The sequence below is a fragment of the Ylistrum balloti genome, unplaced genomic scaffold, assembly GCF_031769215.1.
Source record: "Ylistrum balloti isolate Yb309-2 unplaced genomic scaffold, AGI_CSIRO_Ybal_v1 Utg370824, whole genome shotgun sequence".
NCBI classification, from domain to species: Eukaryota; Metazoa; Mollusca; class Bivalvia; order Pectinida; family Pectinidae; genus Ylistrum; species Ylistrum balloti.
The window spans coordinates 241,766-264,897 of record NW_026782476.1 but is presented as its reverse complement, the minus strand read 5'-3'; the positions used below and the strand labels follow the sequence as shown (position 1 = coordinate 264,897).

Sequence of the window (23,132 nt, the reverse complement as noted above, 5' to 3'; positions counted from 1 at the left end):
TTCCCAGCGATTTTCAGGTCATGAGGAAACAGCATCTACCATGTAGTTTATTGTGTCTGAACTGCAGTAAGATTTCTAAGAGACAGATACACGTTGTCATCACTCATGGTCATCAGGTGTGTCCTCGGGGTCAGCAAGTGTATCCTCTTGATCTTCAGATATGCCTAAAGAACGATACGGGATCGATTGTACCCAGACAATGCCAACGGGTAAGGACAAATGGCGAATTTGTTTTGGTCAGATATGTTATGTACCGTACTATTACGGAGGATACAACATATACCTATGTATAACAATGAGTGTACGGGTCATATGAAATAGTCACTGCCTAAAAGCAGTAATAAAGCGAGCAATGTGAGGAAAAAGAGACACATTTTAAACGACGAATTAGTGAATTCACTAAAGTATGTTTGTTTATTTTTTTTTAATTTTATTTTATCAATTTTCCTTAAATTGTGCAAGATTTTAACAAGACACACGGCGACATATCCACATACAGCAATGTTTGACGTCATCAAATTCTTTTCCTTCTAGACACCGTTGAATCATCATCACAGCCACCATCCTCATTATCATCACAAGGTTGGTCGGGTGGCGCACTGGTTACATACTATATTTTACTTGGATTGTTTGAACGGGCATTTCTCTGATTACCTTCGATAGTCAGAACGCCGCGTGCCTACACGAAGAGTGAGTAGTACTACTTGAAAGATATCATGCCACGCCCCATTTTCAGTCGTAGAGCTATAAGCTTCACAGCCGATGGGAACCAAGAATGTACAAAGTTGGATATATTGCCGCTTTGAAGCAGGCAAACTCCATTCTAAGTAATAACTCGCCCACCATCCACCCTTTGGTGTTATTAATTATATTTGTTTCTTGAAGTCGCCTGTGTTGGTGTAGACTCATTTGCATACAAGGTGCTTGTAGTGATAACTGTGGGAGTTATCGCCCATAGAATGACCTGACGTGACACGACAGCGTTCTCTTGACTCTTGACTTTTAAAGTTAACGGACTGGTCTCCAAAACCGCTTTATCGCTTATTACTTAGGAGTTGGAAGCAAACCTAGAAGGTCCAGTGCGTATATACCAAACACCACCATACTCTATAGGTCTAGGCCATGATCCAGAAACACGTTTGTTCCTAATGTTGTCCTAATGATATCTAATGAATGGTATGATATCTGGTTGAATAAAATGCTAAAATATGAAATTTGGCTCATTTGCATATTTATGAATATCAATTAAGTTACTACAATTAGTTGTTTAATAAAAACGAGTCTTTTCACTTATAAAGTTTAAATCTTAAATCTTTTCTACAACCAAAGTTCCATTTAGGACAAATGGTACTTCGGCACTGAACTTCAACCCATCCAGTATGATTTATATGGCTGTCAAAGTAATGCATTGAAGATGTAATTTTTTCAGTCAGTGTCATCGTCACTTTCTTCATAAAATATTTCATCGACAAGACTGTTCATTTCCACTTCAACTTCGTCCTCATTTTTGCTGTCAAACGCATTTGAAGCACATATGATGTCAACCAAATCATGTGGCACATTTGCACAACTTGTCCATATCTCCAGCCACTTCTTTGACTGTGCAGGAGTTCTGGTCGCTTGTCATCAGCATGGAACCAGATGTATGCTTGAAAGTACATAGCGCAAACTAGCTTTTTCAGTTTCTTTCAGTAATTCACTGTTGTATTCATGTTCTTAGCCAAGCTTGGAAATCGTAGATATAATGTCAGTGTTCTTTTTCAACAAGTTTGTGAGGATATCTTTAATCTGCGAACAAAGGTGCTCATAGTATCACAGCCGGTAAGACAGTGTTCAGGAAATCCTGATTCGGATGCTGTTACTGCATTGCACATAGCTGTTTCAAGTTCCATCACTTTGATGTATGATTGAGAGTGACCAACATGGTGACGAGTTCAGCATTTCCAGTTAAATGCCTTACTTATTAAAGGCAGCATAGCAAATGTCCTCCGAGATAGAGTAAGCAGTTCGTCTTGTTTTAACACTCACTATTTTTTTTTTCGGTTTTACCTCCAATCAGCTGTATAATGAACTTAAAAGGCTTTCGGGTGACTTTCTTTCTCCAGAGAGAATTCAGTCCGAAGATGGTGGTCAAGACATCAGTCTGAAGTTTATGCGAACATCATTGATGTGCCACCTTAATATCATTGCTGACTCTTGACCACGCCTCTCTATCATGATGCAAGATCAAATGCCTTTTTCAAAAGCACTACCATGAATATCTGCGCTGTACACCAAATCTGATGTAATTTGGGATGATTCCGGTCTCCAGTACTGTATTCTTTGCTGGAAATGCTTAAGTAACTTTTCTTTGAGTTTGTATGTTTTGTAGTTTTCATTGTAGATTGTTGGAAACTGTTCTAACAAGAAGTCAAGATAACGTCCTCTTAGCATTGTTAGTCTCTCTACATTCTAGCTTTCGACGATATGTGTTTCTATATATTTGCAAATATGCTCAAATGCATCTTAGTTAGCTTCTATGGATTGGGTTGTTCTGGATTCTTTGTGAGAGACATGTCTTGTGTTGTTACTTCTAGTGTATTTCCTTCTACAAACATTGCGGTGTCAGGCTTTTCTTGCCACTTAATCTTGGTTTGGGACTTTACCACACAAATTATCATCACAGTTGTTAGTGACTGCTAATTTAATCGACTCTTCCGCACATTTTCTCACACACTTTGTCAGTGATTGTGTTTTACCTGTTACTTATCACAAAATATAGCACTGGTCAGCTGGAAACAGAACATTGCTGCAAGAAGAGGAGAGAAATGGGCGCTTTGATGAACTTGCTGCACATTCAGTATCTATGGAGTCAATTTCCTTTTCTGAGGTTAATTCATATTTATATATCGTAGGTAGCATTTTCTGTGGGTCCCATGCCTGACGAGGCCAAAGGCATCTGGAAGATTTAGTGACAAGTTTTCCAGCCTGTCTTTACGTGATGCATACATTAATCTTTCCCTAGCAACTTCTTTGATCTTGCTAAATCCGATCTCCGTAAGTCCCCGACTTCTTCATCACATCATAAATCCTCATGGCAACGTATGATGCAAATGAGTTAGTTTACATATTTTAGCAGTTAATCAAACCAGACATCATACAATTAACAAAAATACAACTCTAGTTCTGAAATCAAGCAAGATATCACAAAATCTTATGTCTTTATATTCTGTTGCACGTTTGCAAACTCTTAGGGGTGGCTTGATTTTTAAAATGACGTCACACATAAACGGTTCAACATTCCAAATTCAAACATAGCTTAAAATGTCCTAGATGAAATTTACGTTAATATTAAACTAATAAAAACATGCCAGTAGGAAATATAACACTATAGAGGTAAAAAATATGAATTAAGTTCTAAAAAATGTCGGCCATTTTGAACAGAATCATTAATATTCATAAATATGCAGGGTTGGTAATTAGCAATGGTGCCACGCCCAAAAGCACCAACGGCCAGATGGTAAACATTGATTTTCTTGTAGAATTTTTCATAAACTTTCAGAAAATCATACTCTTCAAAATTACGACTAGGGAGGAAACAGGGGTTATGGTCAGCTCAAGCTTTTATTTATCAGGCCCTCTCCCACCACCACAACAGCAAAGTGACGTTGTGCTTTCTTTGTCAGAAAAACTTTCTTTGGATCACTTTAGATTCCCAAGTCGCCTCCTGGGCCCTTAGCGCCATTGAAGAGCAATACGTTGATGAAACAGCTGTATTGGACGGTTTAAATTATTTTGTTGGCTCTAATGCATCTTATCTGAACTTGTACTAAAATGTGGTATTAACTTGTGTGTCGTTTGTACAAAATTCGCTGTAATGCCCTAGTATTATTATCGTGACTTCTTTCGTCAATACTGAAGCATTCTTATAATAATTTTGCTGTTATGCGCTCATGAAGAAGTGTTATTTTCATCATTTCACTATTACCAATTCTGAAGTGTTTTTATTAATGCCAATCATTAATAGAAAAAGGTATTATTTGACTTCAATGTTCCATACTCTCATGTTTTTTTTATTGTTTTGTTGGCTAAGTTCAATACTGAAATCATATACTGCTTTACAGTCTTTACTTTATATACACGTATATTGAATCATTATATATCTTATCACAAAAACAAGTTTAATTGCCATGGAATGTTTAATGAGAGTAATGGAATTAGCTATGTACAGTTTCTAAATCAAAATTATATACTACTATTTGTGAACAAATTCCAAAAAAGCCTGTTTTGTTTTTATTTGATATTTTAAGCAACTAATTATTTTAAGAATGACGAGCCAAAGGGACTAACCCATTCTGAAAGGGAATCCATTGCAGTATGTTCTCGTTCCATCAATTCTCTGGCAGTTTGCAACGGAATTCATTAAAACAAAAATCATATTCCAATTAGTGGACGGGTTTTCACAGTATTTAGGACCCAATATGAAAAACTCTCTTAGTTTAACATTTCAGCAAAGCATAAATCGCCAGTGTCCAGTTAGACCATCAGTAGATTGAAAGCAAGAGCTAACTGACGGAGTGGTACATTGAAAGTATGGTGGGATGATAGCTTGAACAGCCTTCTGATGTACAATATTGCTTTTGCAAACACAGCTGTCATAAATTGTCGAGTTGTTGGAGTACTTGGGGTATCTGTACGTACAGGTTTTAAAAACATTTATAAATTATGTTGTGAAGTCTCCAACCTACTTTCCATAGGTCACTAGAAGCAGTATAAGCTGAATCCACCGAAGTCTTCGTAGCACGGAGAGAGGAAGAGAAATAATATATTTCGAGCATGATCACGCTTATCATACGATCATACAATTAAGTATACGAGACTGTGTGCTGCCATTCACAATGATTCGGTCTGTGTAAAAAAAGCCAGCTAAACGTATCCCTGGCATTGAATATTTATGATATAAAACAGACTATAACAAAGCAGCGATACATGTGATTACATATAAGTAGTACAGTGATTCAGACAGAATCTTAAACAAGAAAGACAAAAGACTTTAGAAACACGAGCAGTGGTATACAACTTATACATGCCTATACGTCAAATATTTCCAATTACAGTCCAGTCACTTACACTCTTTGATAGGGCAAGACCAATGGGTAAATTCTTATGTCAAGATCGTCTTTCTTTTTCCATGCCTAGTAAGAGTTTGTATAAGGTTATCGAATTGAGATTTCAAAAATATGACCCGGAAATAAGTCCTTAGAGTTGTGCCACACAAGGGTAAATTCATAAATCATGAATGTGTTCTCAAAATGCTTGGCAATGCCATATTATCGGATGATGTGACCCTCTGTTCCAAGGAGCTGCGTGTTGCTGTGTGGTTGGGAGAACAAAAGAAAATAGTCCTCGGTTTCTTGCTGGCGAAATTTAATCGTCTAAGGTATGCACAACAAAAGTTTTCCCTGTCACAATTAATCTGAACTTTCTAACCTAAATATACTAATGTGATCGTATAATAGTAGAGTCCAATAGGGTCTACTCAAAATGTAAAGGCTACAATTCGGCTATACTTTTGACTGATATCTTGGTTCGAGCTATCCATGTGAACAAAATACATTGTCACATTAACATTTGTCAGAAGAATCTGCTTTAGTTAATTTACTGCACCTGCTACATTTAACAATGAAAGCTGCATTATCGGCACTATGTTGTTCAACAACCTTTTCACCTCTCACTACACGGTAACAACATAAACATACACCTGCTACAGAGCAATATGGCTAATCTGTAATATATATTATACACAGTAAACTACAGTATATCTTTATATTAGTAAGTAATATAAAATCCTTTATACCGAACCTCCACCATGGCAAGCTAGTAAGACCGTCATAGAAACAACTAGAACACAAGATGTGAATTGAATCTGGCCGTTTATTATAGTAAACGACATTTGTTATTTAGTTCAAAGTTTATCATTTAAAATTTACCGAACAAGTCTTAGATGGGGCTCATAATCTGCCACCACATCATACGTAAATATACCCAATCATAGAAGGAAAATTTGACATTATACATAAACATAAGACAGTACAGCTCAAGTTAAGAAAAACAAACATCGTACAAATTTATTAGATATGAAATTTAAAGAAGGAAAATTTTACAGCATATAACAAGTACATGACATACCTGGATGCTATACTCCAGGGTAAGAAAATTACCATCAATTGTGAATTATTGGATGGTACAAGTTCCGTAACCCAGAGACGTATATATATATATACATCTCTGAGTAACCTAATCAACAACTTAGGTAATGACTTTATGAAATTACACAAACTTAACAGAGTGGATATGACGAGTCATGTACATAAGCATAAAACGCTTGGAACAATTTTATGAAGGATACTTCCTATACATATTTGATGTAAGATTGAAACTAATGAAAAGATCTCATCAACCAAGTTTGGAACAAATATAACAGGCCTTGAAAGAACAATAAACAAGGGATAAAAACTAAAAAAAGGAACGGAGGAAAGTAGGGGATGGTGGTGGGCTAAAATTGTATGAAAATGTTTTAGTTTTCCAATGATATAAATAGACTAATATAAATCAAATAAACTGGCCTTGACCGTACGAACCTTGTTCCGCCATATTCTGCTGTCAGCATCTGAATAGAAAATGCTGCGTCATTTATATTTATAGCGGTCTAAAAATAGCCACCGAATTAGTGCGCGCGGGCGACAGTTGGACCACCTTGCTCCAACCCCAAATTACCTCCTTCCGCTAATAATAGAATCCTTACATATAAACACAATCAGCCTGTATAAATGACATTTAAACTTGTTTTAATTTGCATTTATACCGGACCTCCACCATGGCAAGCTAGTAAAACCGTCATAGAAATAACAACTAGAACACAAGATGTGAATTGAATCTGGCCGTTTATTATAGTAAACGACATTTGTTATTTAGTTCAAAGTTTATCATTTAAAATTTACCGAACAAGTCTTAGATGGGGCTCATAATCTGCCACAATGATTTCTGCAAACCTTATGCATAAATAAGGTAAAGCAAAAGTGACGCAAAATCATCCCCCATCCGAAGCCATGGTGGAAAGCCGGAGAATAAAATTTAAGAATATAAAGAAAAGGTAAAAGGATACAACTTTCTGTGCGACAGTTACTACAAACCGTACCACATGGGTTTATGTGTTAAATAAAATGCCATACACAACAATTAATGCCAAAGAATATTTTTATATTAGTAAGTAATATAAAATCCTATATCAGATTTCTATAACATCAACATTACTTTACAACATTGCTTCCAGTTCATCAAAAGTCAGATGCCCATAACATCTGCATTGTTTCCAGTTCATCAAAGGTCAGATTTACATAAAATCAACACTTTGATTTCACGTAGTTTCCTCACACAGTTGTAACATATATATGGTTCTATGGAACATTAAATACTTTAAAACACTTTGATTTCACGTATAATAGTCTTTCACCATATTTGTCGTTTTAAGGCAAATTTCTTCACAATAGTACCAAATTTAGTCGTAACAGATAATCATCAGTCACCAACTCCTTTTAATGTTATATTTCATATAATACATCCATAATGATTAAAGGAATTAAGTCTTTAAGTCCTAAAAGGAATTGTCGGGCACATAGGTTTTACCACGATAAAAGCAGGATGAAGGAGGACACTAGACATAGTCTGTATATGCCTATTCAGCAAGTTAACCCGAACATCCCTTTCCAGTCTGTGTCTAAGTGGCTTTGTTAGGTCAATATGTTTAAATATGATCATTATGCGGATCAGGGTCGGGCGAGATGGAAAGTGCGGGCTCATGCGGTTAGGGCCCTTCCTGCGTCTGAGAGTCCTACTCAAAAGTTTGCCCTTTCAGGATGTCATGTCCGCTGCCCTTTGGCGTGACCGAATTCCGAAAGGTTATGTCGTTTTCCCTGCTTTTCCAGGCTTCGAAGTCTCTACTGCGGTTACACGAATCCGTGTGCTAAAGTTATGATTCATTGCTAAAGTGAAATTTAGGTTTTTCAGGTAAAGCCAATTTTCATGAGTCTCACAACCCTTTTGGGCTCTTTAGCATATTTAAGGAAGAGAGATCACTCTAAGTCTCTATCGTTGGGTAATGGCTCACGTGATAAACATTTCATTGCTTAAATATAAGCGATCACCTGCCTTGTTAACGTCATTCAATACATCACAATTACTTCCGATCATGTGTACCTGGATTAAACAATGTTGTCAATAATACCATATATGTTTACTAAGCACATGGCGTTAACACACAGGCTTGCAAAACTATTGTTTTCTAATGTTAACACTAGGATTTGTCGAAAGGTGAAATCCCAGAGTCCGAAAGAATATCATTTTTCTAAAGCATTGTTATATGATAAGGTATCAAAAATGTCCCTATCCAGTCGAAGTTACGTATTGGCGAACCTAGCCTTACTATTTATAGACAAGGCTATCAATATGTCATGCTAACCTCTCGTGCAAGTATTCACTAGTTTTAAGTTAACAATAAATTTTGTCGAAACCTGTCGAAGACCTTTTCAGTTATATAAAAATACATTGCTACCGCCATATCATGGTAGTAACACCAGATGATCTATGTAATAATGAGACTATAAAATCTTGCCATGTTGTGATGTAACAATGATCTTGTCAACCGTTCAATGTGCCTATTACTGGATTTACTCAATCATATTCATTCATGATATCCGCTTTGGTTTGGCGGTAATTCGCTTGATTTTCCAGTAAGTCACCTAATCTGCCAGTAGTTGGCGTGGCTTTCCAACAGGTCGCTTGAGTTGCCAGTAAGTCAATAGATCTGCCAGTGAAAGGCGTTGTTCTCCCACAGGTCGCTTTAATTTCCAGTAAGTCACTAAATTTGCCAGTAGGTTGCGCGATTTTCCAACAGGTCGTTTGGTTTGACAGTTAGTTACTAGAAACATACCGTCCACAAATGTATGCTTCCAAATACCACATGCTGTTTGTCCAAGTCAGTTGTTTCTGTAGAATCCATCATCGTTTGATGAACACTGCTAACACATCCGCTTGGCCATAATCTGTAGGGAAAAATCGAATACATTTAAACTCTATACTTGGGTAGTATCTGGTAAAAAAAACTATTAAGAGAATTGAACAAATTTAGGCGCATTATACTTCATAACGTAAACGGAAAAATGAACAAAGGAAGTTGTATATATGTACCTTTACATCTCACACAATGTAAAATGTGGGCATTGAATCGCTTGCTAACACAGTCCACGGCACACGTAATTACCTTTCATGATTAATCGTGATTACATGTCCATGAAAGAGGTGTGTGTAGTGGTAACCTTTGGTAAAAATATGTATGAAAAAGATAACCAATAAGGTATCATTCGTAATTCGTTAACACGGACGAATTGATCAATCTTAATTATATTATATATACATGTTCATTCATAAAAAAGCCTTTTTATTTCTTGATTTTCACATATTTCACACAGTTGGCAGCATGGTTTTCAAACAACATGTGATGTCCAGAAACTATTTCCTTGTTCACCATTTGATGTTTCCATTCTATACACCAAGCATACCGAATTTAAACCAAAGCAACGCATTCGTTCTCTTTTTATGAGAACTTTCTTCTCCAAGAAAAGTGAATGGCGGTATAGATATACTAAACAAAAAAGAAAGGTAACACTACTTTATTCGGTGATTAATTAGTTAACTCCTTCATAAATCCTTACCAATCATGTGCGAATAAAATAACTGATCAATTCTGATTAAACTGCAGTCATGGTTCATTATCAAACTTTGCGTTCAGTTGATTTTATTCGACTGTAAAAGACGTTGGGGTCAATTTCAAAGGTAACACCATTAGTAACGGGTATGGCCACCGTTTGCGAAGTAAACAGCATTGCAGCGTCGTCGCATGGAACTCGTAAACCGGAGGATAATTCGAGGAGAGATGTTGTTCCATTCAGCGATCAAGGCTTGGGCCAGCTCCTGCAAGTTTGATGGCTAATTTTGACGTTCTCTCACGCGTCGCCCAAGAACGTCCCAGACATGCTCAATCGGTGACAAATCAGGTGATTTAGATGGCTAATCTAACACCTGTACCTTATTCTGCTGCAAGAAAGTTCTGCTGACGCGACTGGTGTGCGCTGGTGCGTTATCCTGTTGAAAAATGGCGCCAACGTCATGGCGTCTTAAGAATGGCAGAACCACTGGTCTTAAAATTTCGTCCCGATATCGAATGCCGGTTAAATTGCCATTTAACATAACAAGCCTGGTACGAGTCGCCCCACAAATACCACCCCAAACCATTACACTTCCGCCGCCAAAGCGGTCCCGTTCTGCGACGCAGCAATTCGCAAAACGCTCCCCTCGTCGCCTCCACACTCTGCGCATTTCGTCACCGTGTTGCAGACAAAACATGGACTCATCTGAAAACAGAACATTGTTCCATTGTCGTAGGGCCCAACGACGGTGAACACGGGTCCAGTTACGCCGATTATTACGGTGACGTCGCAACAAATTGGGACCAGTGTAGGGACGCCGCGCTTTCAATTGGTAGGCCCTCAACCTGTTGCGGACTGTTTGGGGAGACACACGACGCCCAAACAATGTCCTTGTCGTCTCTACTGCGGTTACGAATCGATTGCGCAAGTGTATCAATCGTATACGACGGTCATCCCTGACGGTCGTTTTACGGGGTCGGCCGCTTCGGGGACGATCGCATGTTGACCCAGTTTGGTTTAAACGATTTGCCAACTGGCAAATTGTCTTAACACTGCAACCAAAATGCCGTGCAACTCGACAGCCTGGATCATGCCTACAGCCCTTTCTCTCTGTACTTGTGACAGCCGGGGCATAATGATAAAGTTGATAGAAAGCAAGATTCGGTGATTTCTAAGTCATAAGAATCTAAGGAACAGTTGTCAGTTTGAATGTTCATGAAATTCAAGCGAAGATATAGGTAAGTCGCAGAAAACCTCGTGCAGCTCTTTCGCTAATACAGACTTTCACGCTTGAATGATTTTGGTAACCCCCTTGGATTTTGTAATGTAAAACATTACCATTTTCTAATATTGCACAAACGTCATTTTGTTTTCACTCATTTACAGGTATTCGCCAAGGAAACATGTTAACCTTTCTTTTTTTTGTTGAGTATATATGGTTGCGAACTTTACTAAAGCGAATTTCGTGAAAAATACGCCCAAATCAAAGAATAAATATAAGGAGTTTGAATTCATAAAATGACCCAGTGTTACACAATGACTAAACACGGTGTTTACTTGGGTTGACCGAAACGTTTATTTAATCGTATAGTGGTTTTCCATAGTTAGTACTTCGCGTTAATATCCATTACAAACGATAGTTCCTAATCAACATACAGCAGCATGTCATGGCACCAAAAATAACCACCCGTGTAAGGCAGACAAAACTAAACACCTGCCCGTCCATATCAAAGAGTTCCATACAAATGTCCATTCGCCAACTTGGCCAGGGCCCGCTCCATCGCGGAGCAGGTCCCATACGGGACTCTGCCCGTCTCCACGTCCGACTTCCAACTCTCTCTAGCTACTCGATCCCAGACTCGACTCGACTTTCTCTGGCTATTGTCTTTGTATAAATAATACCCAAATACTTAATTTAAGCCTAGTCCCAACAATAACCCAGCCCCCGGAGCATCTAATTATGAAGGCACGTGTTTACTTGCGCGAGGCATACAAAAGAGACCATCTATCTGTCCTGATCAATTATGCTGGCGATATTCTGCCACGGTGCTTCACCACTTGGGTACACACCCCGCCCGTTACCAGGCGTGCATCACTATCTATCACTCACGGGTTTTTTTTTTACCTCGGTCCAGCATTGACTGACTGTTGACCTGATGTACTTTAAACTAAGATGCTGCTCTCTACGATACACACCATTCCAAAGTTATCATTAAACCTTTTTTTAACTCATTTTGTTACACCAGTTTCTGGTTTACAAAGTCTCCGTTGAGTTTGGTGGCATGATCTTCCAACAGACTAATGGCATACCTATGGGATCAAACTGCACCCCTATGACTGAGTTGTTTTTGTTTACGTGGCTGAATTTATTGAAGTGCTTGTCAAAACAGGCCAAAAAGACCTTGCAAAGTCGTTTAATTTCACTTTCAGATTAATTGATGATGTCTTGTCTTTAATTTACAATACATTGATTGAGCACGTATATCGTATATTCTTTCCATAATTGGAACTCAAAGCCACGACAAACTTTTCTATATAAGCTGTTTATCTCGATCTTTTCCTACAACGACATAAACATGGATAACTTTCCACCTAGCTGTATGAGGTGACTTCAATTATCCTATTGTGAATTTTCCATTTCTGGATAGCTATTATCTTGCATCTCCAAACTAAGGTATTAATATGTCAAAGTTAATTTGATATTCAAGGTTCCCATTATCAAGTTTTCGTGAAAGATGTCGACTGACGGACAAAGTCGTAACGCAGGGTTTGAAAAGAGATAGGTTGATGAAAATCGCGGGATGTTTTATGGACGTCATAGTGATCTCATTGGGAAACATTATATTTCTTTGTACGATATGAAGCTAGGCGTGTTTGATTCTCGTTAGTTTACCCGTTGATTTCGTTGCTGTATACCTTGTTCTCATTTTAGAACGCGACCTAAGTTTACATGGTGGGTGTCGTTGATGAAGCAATATCGTAAATTCAATGTGAGATAAAGATTCCGGCTGTTAAAGACTACTTGGCATATGAAGATGTGTTCAATGAAGATGACATTTACCCTTCCGGAACATACAGTATAACTTAAATGTACTTTTTCCAATGATCTCTTTGTAAATCTTTGAATTTGGGCATATTTTCTCTCGATTGATAGCTTTTTAACTTATTAACTATAAACTTTTCGGTATTCTAGTTATTTCATTGATGCATACATGTCCAGTATAGGAAACTTGTGTAGATACGTGGATAGTTTATTTGTTGTATATTAAGATATTTCCACTACTTACTGTAATCTTCCCATTGTGTGACATCCTCTCCAGGAGCATACATGAATTCAGGTCTGTTGGACGTTGTGTCATATGTGCATGGACAAGGGTTATAGTTAAGATCATTCACTAATATCAATCCTTTGTCATAACGGCAGCCTCTGAAGTACTGATTGATGTAAAAGGACCGCTGACATGGTCTGTTGAAAACAAAACTTTAAAAGTGAATAGATTTTTCGCCAATACCATCTCCCTATAATCTTGATTTGGATGCCCTAATTTCATCAAGGTTTTAGTATTATTATACACATTAGAGTCAAAAGATATATTGCCCCAAACATTTCAACATTAAGTGTGGTAACACAATTTAATATCTACATGTAATGATGTTTATTTGTTTAGAAAGATCTCTCTTTTCTAGCGATTTATCTTCCGTTATTTCCTCATACTCAGTAGTACTCGCTGATTCCTGGTCACCGAAACGCTTGATGGGGCTCTATAAGAGGAGAGATGGTTTGACTGTTTAACCGCTACATCCAAAAGTTTACCTCGTATGTACTACTTATCACCTGGTATATACGATTATTTGACGTACGAGTCACAATGTCGTTTAATTATGTATTTTACGTCTTGAAAGGGGATTAAAGATTTCAATCAGCTGACTATAAATATTGATATAAGTTATTCCCAGTTGGGCACGTACACATACCCACGCACTGAGAAGTTAGGGAAGTGTCGACTTTGAGACAAGGTCTCCCAGCCACTGTCTATCAATCTGTTGATCCCAAACCAGTCGGTATACGTTGACCTTGTACCATTAAATCGGATGTTTACCACTCTGACACCGGCTTTGTAGAGTTCTAGCTTAACCTGTCAATGAAATCTAGGAGTTTAAAATGGCAACTTGATTTTGTTGCTTGATGTAATTTGTGTCAAAACAAAAGGAAATACATATAAGGTAAATGTGATAACCCGAATAAAACACTCATGTGAAGTGCAAGAATTCAAACACACTAGTGAAGCACAAACATGGGACAATACAAAATTGAGAATGAAGAGATTCGAATATCTGTCGACTGAGGAATAAAACTTTGAGGGCACGCTGGTGAATGGCATAATTAATATACTGGGATTCGTCACTGATGTTATGGTCGAAATGAAAATCCTAAAGCTGTAACAGAAGGTATTAAGTGCCAAGACATTTATGCTGCGATTCATATCAAACATTCTGCGGGAAACTTAATCTTATTATGCAATAGAAATTCGGAAATTCAAACATATCACAAATATTTTGTTTCAATATTCGAACAAATAAAATAGCATAAAGGCTGAAGAATTTAAATACAAATTCAAATATAACACTGAAGTGTAGTGTTGATATATGATAATAAAACAATTATATGATATTACGTCATACTTGCCTCAGAAATACTCTCCGAATCCCATGTGTTCAGAATATCGTTTCTATATATGGTTGTGCACGTGGATGTATTCATCAATAGCAGGCAGCCCTCTTCCACTAATGTTGGTAGAGACAACGTCCCCATCCAGGCATTATAAGGACTGATGTTGTTGTAGGCCTGAGCTCTGAAGACCAGCTCCCAGTCATTTTCTTTGAATTAAGTAACATATCTTTATTTCGTGAACTGATGTTGCCAAATGTATATTTATATGTAAAAGTAAGAAATTGTGTTCGATTTCGACTCATTTGGAATTATGTATCTTTGAACACTTTAGATAAATATTTCCATTCTCATGACGCCAGATTGGACTGAAGCCTCCTCTCCCACATTTTAACATATGCTTACATTGTAGAGTAGACCTTCATTTCTTCTTACTATTTACTATATTATCTTTTTGTTATTAGTTAAAATTAGATTATCAGGATCAACTGTGATTGATTTACGTTATTGATCTATAACACTAAAAACTTGGATGTACTCTTTTAATAAACCGCGTATCAATGAAGTAAAAATATTACAGTAAACCGCATAGCATCACGAATCCTTTTGGTATCGATGCCTTTACTATACACGTATATATTTTGTCTTTTGTATGATTTCTGAGAATTTTGCATCAATAGTGAGCTTAAAAATCATCATACTGTCAACTTAGTATAATGCACTCTGTCTGTCTGTCTGTCTGTCTGATTCTCTCTCTCTCTCTCTCTCTCTCTCTCTCTCTCTCTCTCTCTCTCTCTCTCTCTCTCTCTCTCTCTCTCTCTCTCTCTCTCTCTCTCTCTCTCTCCAGGCATCGCCTGTTGCATCTTATATTATTGTATAAAGGTTTATCGTCTCAAATAGCTTCTTCAAACTGTGCGTCATCAAATATGACGTTCTAATCGTTGACGTAATGTCGATAAACACTGAGTCAAAATGACGTCATTCATTTTCTTGTAATGTAGAGTAATCTATATGGATATTAAAATTTCGATTTTCTTCATTCTATCCTTAAACAAATTTTAGGTTTTAACAAAAACTGAGAAAGTGAATAGGCTATAGTAACCATGCTTTGGATGTCTATCTTCCATCAATGTGATAGCTTTACTGATTCTCTCCTCATTATACTTCACCTTTCTGTAGGTAGTAGATTTCCCAGTATTGTGCCTCCTGTACTAACACCGGGTTGGTGTAGGGGGAATCTTTACAAAGCTGACACTCCTTAGTCTCACTGTGGTAGTTGATAGATAAACATTCGGTCTGGAAACACTCTACTGCACATGCTATAATTGGGTTACTGAATTGATACTTTAAAATAAGGTTCGCGCCTGATAACTTATGTCCACTGATTCTTTTAAATGTTCCATCAGACTCACAATATATTCTAATAAAACAAAGAAATGCAACATAGAGTGTTAGTACACCGCCCATGTCGTCATGTTCTTTTGACGAGGAACATACTAATTCTGACAATTGCCACCAGATACGTTAAGTGCAATAAGATCGATCACACATAGGTAATTATTCAATAAACACTAACAGCCAGCGGAGTATTTTTTATTAATTAACAGGAAATGCATTATTAACAATTGTCCAATTGATGATTGGTCTATATCCGACATTTCCTCAATACATATATACATACAAAGAATGAAAGAGGGCATATAGGACATGGCTGATGGTTTAATATTTAATACTAGGACAGCGACAATTAGTTCAATCTATCATTTTACCTGCTTCATTTAGACCTTTTATCTTGTCATAATAAAGGTAACAAGCCAGGTAGCCATAAACATTTTCGACGAATAATCCGGGAAACAATTAACAGAAATATTTATACCAATTTCAGTAATGTATCATTATCATGAAAATCAGACAATCAACCCTGCATGACAAATGGAGTGTTCTTTTTCAAGTAGAATTATGGATTTAACATTCTTATTGCTATGACCGAAAGAATCTGGCGACTTTTAATGACAGAGAATTCTAGATATATCTGATGTCGATGTAATGGAATTCTCATTCTCAAACTATACCAGGGACAGTGGGATTTTGACCATTGTACGGATGGCCTAAATGTGGATAAGGCAGTCAGCATATGTATATGTAATTCTATATTGACTTCATGGTTGAGTTGTCACCAGACTGCCTACCATTATTGAGCTCATGTACGCACGTAGACGTTGGAGTTTAGAGGACTTCAGTGCTCTTTACACAATGCAGTATTGTACAAGACGTCAGCGTTCTGAAGTTGTGTCATTGTTATCAGCGATGGAACCCGTGGACCGTGAATATTAATGGGCGATGAACATAAATAATATATCGCTGAAAAATGGATGTTATTGGATTGTCTCACTGAAAGTGCAAATAAACCTTAGGCTGATTAAATACTTCGATATAAGCAAAAGTTCACAGCAAGTCACGCACCGCCGAATCCAGCACTTCGCTCGACTTCACGAAGCGCTCACAATTATTTATGACCATAACAACACCATACAAAGGGTGTAATACAAATTTCGAGTATCTCTTCGTTTCGCCTGGTTTTTGTCCTGGTCAAATTGTATGCATAAACCAGTGATGTTTTAGCTTTAAGTGGGCTCTACATTTTGTGACCGTCTACGTCCGCCATCTTGAAAAACATTCATCAACGGTTACAGGACATTGAACACATTGGACTCCGATCACCTGGAATTAGGGTCAATTTAACAAACTTGACTGCTCTTTAGCCCATCATACTACATCCGGAGCCATTTGGTCATTGAGGAGATTCATTAAAACATTTTCACTCATTTACCTCTTTTGGCCTTGAAAGTGGATCAAGGTATTTCATTTGAACAAATGGAAAATAATAAGAATGGAAAAGAGCTAACTTCTCAAGATCCAACAAAGGTGGGTGCCAAGAACACTCTGTGTTCTCTTTATCCCAGATAAAATCAGTTTTTCTCGTATCACATTAAAACGATAAGTTCCATTAATGCTTTGCTCAAATGGCGAAAACTCGTAAAGATGACCATAGCAACATATAGTGCCGTTCACCCGGATCAAAACAACATGTACTAATTAGGAACATATTAAATACAATATTCAAGTTTATGAAACTTTAGATTGAATTATTATTGTCGCCAGATAAATTGTCGCTCGCTTCAAATCACTGTGCCAAAATTCATATTAAGAGCATAGAGTACGGAAATAAAATCTGAGACCTGACACAATCATCTCCTTTTCCATATGTATTGATGATTCGATCCGAAAAGCAGTATTCCACGGAGAAATAATTTCGAAGGAAGTGGAGAAACTGCTGCGAAATGTCGTTCTAGTAAGATGTAGAGTATAACTTCCTTATCTGAAATTATATGAAAAGTACTTTGTTGAATTGCTCTTCCGGTACCGAGATATTTGAATAGCCAATGCATTTAAGTTCATATCAGCATACATCTTGTAAAGTAATTAAGATTTTAAGATTTTTTGTAATTAATTACAAGATTGTTAATGAGGTACCAAACATGAGGTGTAATAACCAAGGGTCACTTCTAAATACATCTAATCTGGAAGCTTTGTACAAACGGTACATGTTTGTATAGTAATTATTTTAATTAAGTATTTTGTATGGTTCAAGGATATTAAAAGATGCATGTCCATATCACTTCGTGTGTGTGAAAAATGGAGAACATCTATTTTTGAAGTCATCGTATCCCATATAGTTTTCTCATGAAATTTCTATTGGTCAAATATGCCTATGCAGATTGATAATATGTTGGAGTACAGATTTTTACTGCATCGTTTACTCACACAGAGTTATGTCTCTACTTCACATTATCATTCAATTATTCTTGTATAGGACCTTTCAAGGTTTTCTTTTTCGTGTCATGCCGTTGCCTATTTGCGTCAATATTAAAAAATAGGTGACCTGCCATATAAACCTGACTGATTGGTTTGTTCACAGTATCATTAGATATACATTGATCTTCTTTCATTCAATAGATATAAATATAACTGTATATATAGGAAACATCTGAAACTTAAAAGTTAATACTGATAGTGGTTACTGTGGACAAATAACACAGAGTATAGTTTGTAGAAAAAAGTAGCCTGAAAAGTGAACTCATCTGAGAAGTAAAAAACATCCAGTATTAAACTTTTTTGCCTAATTTTGTTTTGAAAAGCATGATTTTAGAAAGTGCATTAAGAAATCAGTATGTTCCTGTATTACTTTTCCGGCACAAGCGTCAGAATTTGTGTAACAGGAAATGGTTTATTTTCATTTATTATTATTTTTTTCTGAAGAACAAATATTCTCTGCTATTTTTGTGGCAACCTTTATGAAACGTTTTTTTCGTTTCTCATTACAGTAAGGGCATGATTGGATATTAAGAAAAAATGTGAAAATGTTCACTTGATTTAAAGTTTTAAACTCCAGAGCAACCAAAACATAAAAAAAATCCAAAATGACATTAACCTTTTGGCCATCTTTCAGTACAAAACGTTTTTGGAGACTTAAAGTTTTGATACAGAAAATTTCTAAGATACTTTTCATGATTAGAAAAGGGGGTGGCTGTGTCTTAGCTATATGTTTTCCTCAAAAAGCCAGTTCCTTTAACATGGAACTAGCTGAAATATATATTTATGAGTCCTTCGAAATTTGGAAAGTGATCATCAAGTCGACATTCTTGAATAGTTGAAATCTACCCAAGACGTCCAACGTCATACTCATGAAAAGCACCTTAGCAACCAGAAAACGTTGAAATTGCGCTTTTAACCGAATCACTCAGTCAATTCACCGTCAAAAAGTAGTCCACAAGTAAAATTTATTCAAAACGTCATAAAATTCTCCCTTTTAAAGTTTATACGCGAAATATAGATGCTTAAGTATATAAAAGACAAAAAAGTCAATGATATTATGTTGGAATTCATTTGATACTGAATCAGGTGTCTTTTCAGTAACGAAATGTAACATTTTAAAGTTAGATTCTTGTAACTACTTTTAACATACATAAACCACTAAGAACCTACTGAAACAAAAATGTAATAATAATAATTGCCACAGGTATATATAGTCATTCAAATGAATACTTCTATAACTTTAAACTATGTATTATGGACAATCAGCACATCTAAAAAATATCTGTAGTGCAAATCATATGAATCCAAAAAGATTAAAAAAATAAGTATTGTATTTTACAAAAGCGTAAAACAAAAGAAACAAACCATGCCACATTTGACTAATATAGAAAGGTTAATATTGTACGTAAAACATAATCAATAGCCATCATAATCAGAACAGCCTTAATTAGGGCCTTACAGTCCTGGAATGAAAAATAAGATATTTAAAAAAAGGTCCGCGGGCCTTAACAATCATCTAACGATTGCATGTCAATGACCTTGTGTAAAAGGGTATACATTTACATTTTGTCAGGTGGTTATAAGTGAGAAAACTGCATTGAGACACTCGACTGATTGAAAGATTGTCAAGCCATTATCAAATTGCGAAAGAACATATGTATGACTTCAAAAACAGAATATAAGGGTATTAGAGACATTTTGTTGAAATTGTACAGATGTATGAAAAAGTAAACATATTAATGACTTTAAAGTCACTTTTAAAGATAATGAGTACATATGAGTTCCAATGTAGTTTTCGAACTATTTATAACTTCAAATTACATGTACAAGATATAACTGTCTTTTTTACTGTATTCAGAATTCTACGTTATATATCAACAAAATATCAATGGTGCTAGTTTATTGTTCAAATCAGTGTTGTGAGATATGGGATGGACATTGTTCAAAAGCTTGCTGGTTGCATACAGCTAGGTGACATATAATTATATACGCCAATGTTGCCTTTCTTAACCCTCACCAAAGTACAGCTTATATTTAATACTCTGACAAAGTGTTCTTTATATATACGTAAATGTCCAGCCTTGTCTGACCTACAGGAGACTATGTAACATTAAATTATCAATACTCACAAGTGACATGTTAATATTTACCAAACATTTACCAAAGACACAAGACATGTATTATGTCTGTATCAACAACATTCAATTATATAAAAAGGTACAGTGATAAGAAACATATAAAATACTCAGATTACAACTACTTATGGTCATCAAATGTAATATGTCAACAACACTTTTTAGAAACAGATTCATTTCCATTAAATGGAATTGAAGACCTACAGTAAAAGTGAAAGAAATAGTAATTATCATTTACATATCGTACTAAAAGAACATTAAACTCCTGTGATGTCTTCACTTACTTGACAAAGGATTTTCGTCTTTACCAAAGTCTTATTCTTCTTTAAAACAACGAATTTTGTGTTATGTCCCACTTCAAATGAGCTGTCCTCATTATCCAGCTCAGTCAAAGAGCTTAATATGCTAACGAGTATGTTCCGCCTGTTTCGTGATTCACGATAGGCCTACTCAAAATATCAAAATTTAGCACGGGATATATCCTTCAACCGCAGGTAAGTTTCAAACGCCAAATCTCGCCGGAATATGGTTCAACAATATATGGTATAACCCCGCCTTGCCTGTATGGTTGCATTGGAATCCATATCTATTTATATGTTGCAAGGTATTCTCTATTCGAACCTTATCTAAGACATTCTTAATTTGAAACGAAAAAAAAAAAAAAACGCAACTAAAATTGTTATTAATTTTGTATTAAATATACACAAACAATATGTTCTTGTATCACTGAAATTAGTTGTATTTCGACGTAATCAAATAAGAAAGGGATAACAGTCGCATCATAGCAACGTTTGTGGGTGGCACGTTGATATAAGGGAGGTAACCCAAATGAAAAACGTACTTCGTTTCTGCATCAACACAAATGAGCACTGCTACACTATTTTAAAAGTGTTGTTTCTTTTTCTATATAATAATAGAGTATGATATAATATAGATAATGCAATATCTTGAAACCCGAGTGAAAAGTACACAGATATTCTGTCATAAAAGTGAAATACTAAACGGGAAACCATTCAACTTTTTTTTGACATTTTAAATAATATATGAATTCTTACATCATCACTTCCAGGTGATGATACAAAAACTCAGTACGCTGGACAAACAAAGTAAAGTGATATCATTAGCCCATATTGATGATTGATACTGAAAAATTTACATCACATCGCCTGTTGCTGCTATAATTAGCCCATGTTGATGATTGATAATGAACAACCGGAAAACTAATGAACATAAAATTTGTAAATATAAAAAAACAAAATATAATTACGCTTATCATACAATCATACAATTAAGTATACGAGACTGTGTACTGCCATTCACAATGATTCGGTATGTGTAAAAAAGGCAGCTAAAGGTATCCCTGGTATTCAATATCAATGATATAAAACAGTGTATAACAATGTCTAGTAAGAGTTTGTATAAGGTTATTGAGTTGAGATTTCAAAAATATGACCCTGAAATAAGTCCTTAGAGTTGTGCGCCAAGGGTTAATTCATAAATCATGAACGTGTTCTCACAATGCTCGGCAATGCCATATTATCGGATGGTGTGACCCTCTGTTCCAAGGAGCCACGTGTTGCTGTGTGGTGGGGAGAACTAAAGAAAAAAGTCCTCGGTTTCTTACTGGCGAATTTTAATCGTCTAAGGTATTCACAACAAAAGTTTTCTCTGTCACAATTAACCTGAACTTTCTAACCTAAATATACTTATGTGATCGTATAATAGTAGACAACGGTCTAGTGTGTTCTCTGCCGGGTCCAGTGACCGAAGTGAAGGGCTGTCTCACTAGCCTCTATTTATCCCTAAGGCCTACGTGACTGCCAAATTGGATGGATAACCCGAATTAACCAAGGCTGTCAAATCATTTCCAATTTTGAATTTAATTCCAGACAATTTGGAGCCAATATGGTCTAATCAAAATATAAAGCCTACGATTCGGCCATACTTGTTGACTGATATCATGGTTCAAGCTATCCATGTAAACAAAATACATTGTCACATCAACATTTGTCAGAAGAATCTGCTTTGGTTAATTTACTGCACCTGCTACATTTAACAATGAAAGCTGCATTATCGGCACTATGTTGTTCAACAACCTTTTCACCTCTCACTACACGGTACCAACATAAACATACACCTGCTACATAGCAATATGGCTAGTTTGTAATATATATTATACACAGTAAACAACAGAATATTTTTTATATTAGTACGTAATATGAAATCCTATATCAGATTTCCATAACATCAACATTGTTTCCAGTTCATCAAAGGTTTGATTTCCATAACATCAACATTGTTTCCAGTTCATCAAAAGTAAGATGTCCATAACATCTACATGTGTATCAGCATTTCCTCCAGTGCATCAAAATATATATATATAATACCATAACAATCTATTTTAAAACGCTTTGATTTCACTTATAATTCTTCAAAAGTTTGATTTCCATAACATCAACATTGTTTCTAGTTCATCAAAAGTAAGAGTTTCATCAAATCAAATGTTATATTTCATATACAGCCAGAATGATTCAAGGAATTAAATTTGTTTAGTCCGAAAAGGAATTGTCGGACACATAGGTTTTCCACGATAAAAGCAGGATGAAGGAGGACACTAGACATAGTCTGTATATGCCTATTCAGCAAGTTAACCCGAACATCCCTTTCCAGTCTGTGTCTAAGTGGCTTTGTCAGGTCAATATGTTTAAA

The 23,132-nt window shown here is 36.1% G+C and overlaps 1 protein-coding gene across 1 annotated transcript; it reads right to left on the bottom strand.

Moving 5' to 3' along the window:
- Positions 1-9,036: 9,036 nt before the first annotated feature.
- Positions 9,037-17,077, bottom strand: LOC132558772 (uncharacterized). Its single transcript, XM_060223374.1, has 6 exons — positions 17,052-17,077; positions 15,582-15,832; positions 14,431-14,621; positions 13,719-13,879; positions 13,031-13,209; positions 9,037-9,080 (listed from the first exon to the last, which is right to left on the bottom strand). Exons 1-6 carry the CDS (start codon positions 17,075-17,077, stop codon positions 9,037-9,039), a joined length of 852 nt encoding a protein of 283 aa, XP_060079357.1.
- Positions 17,078-23,132: the final 6,055 nt, after the last annotated feature.

Bases quoted from the DNA above. Each gene is read 5' to 3' on its own strand.
- LOC132558772 (XM_060223374.1), bottom strand. From the start codon at position 17,077: ATGGCGGACGTAGACGGTCACAAAAT. The intron at 13,210-13,718 runs GTATGTGTACGT...TGTTTTCAACAG, and splicing joins CCTAACTTCTCAGTGCGTGG to ACCATGTCAGCGGTCCTTTT. The intron at 9,081-13,030 runs GTAAGTAGTGGA...TTTTCCCTACAG, and splicing joins CACACAATGGGAAGATTACA to ATTATGGCCAAGCGGATGTG.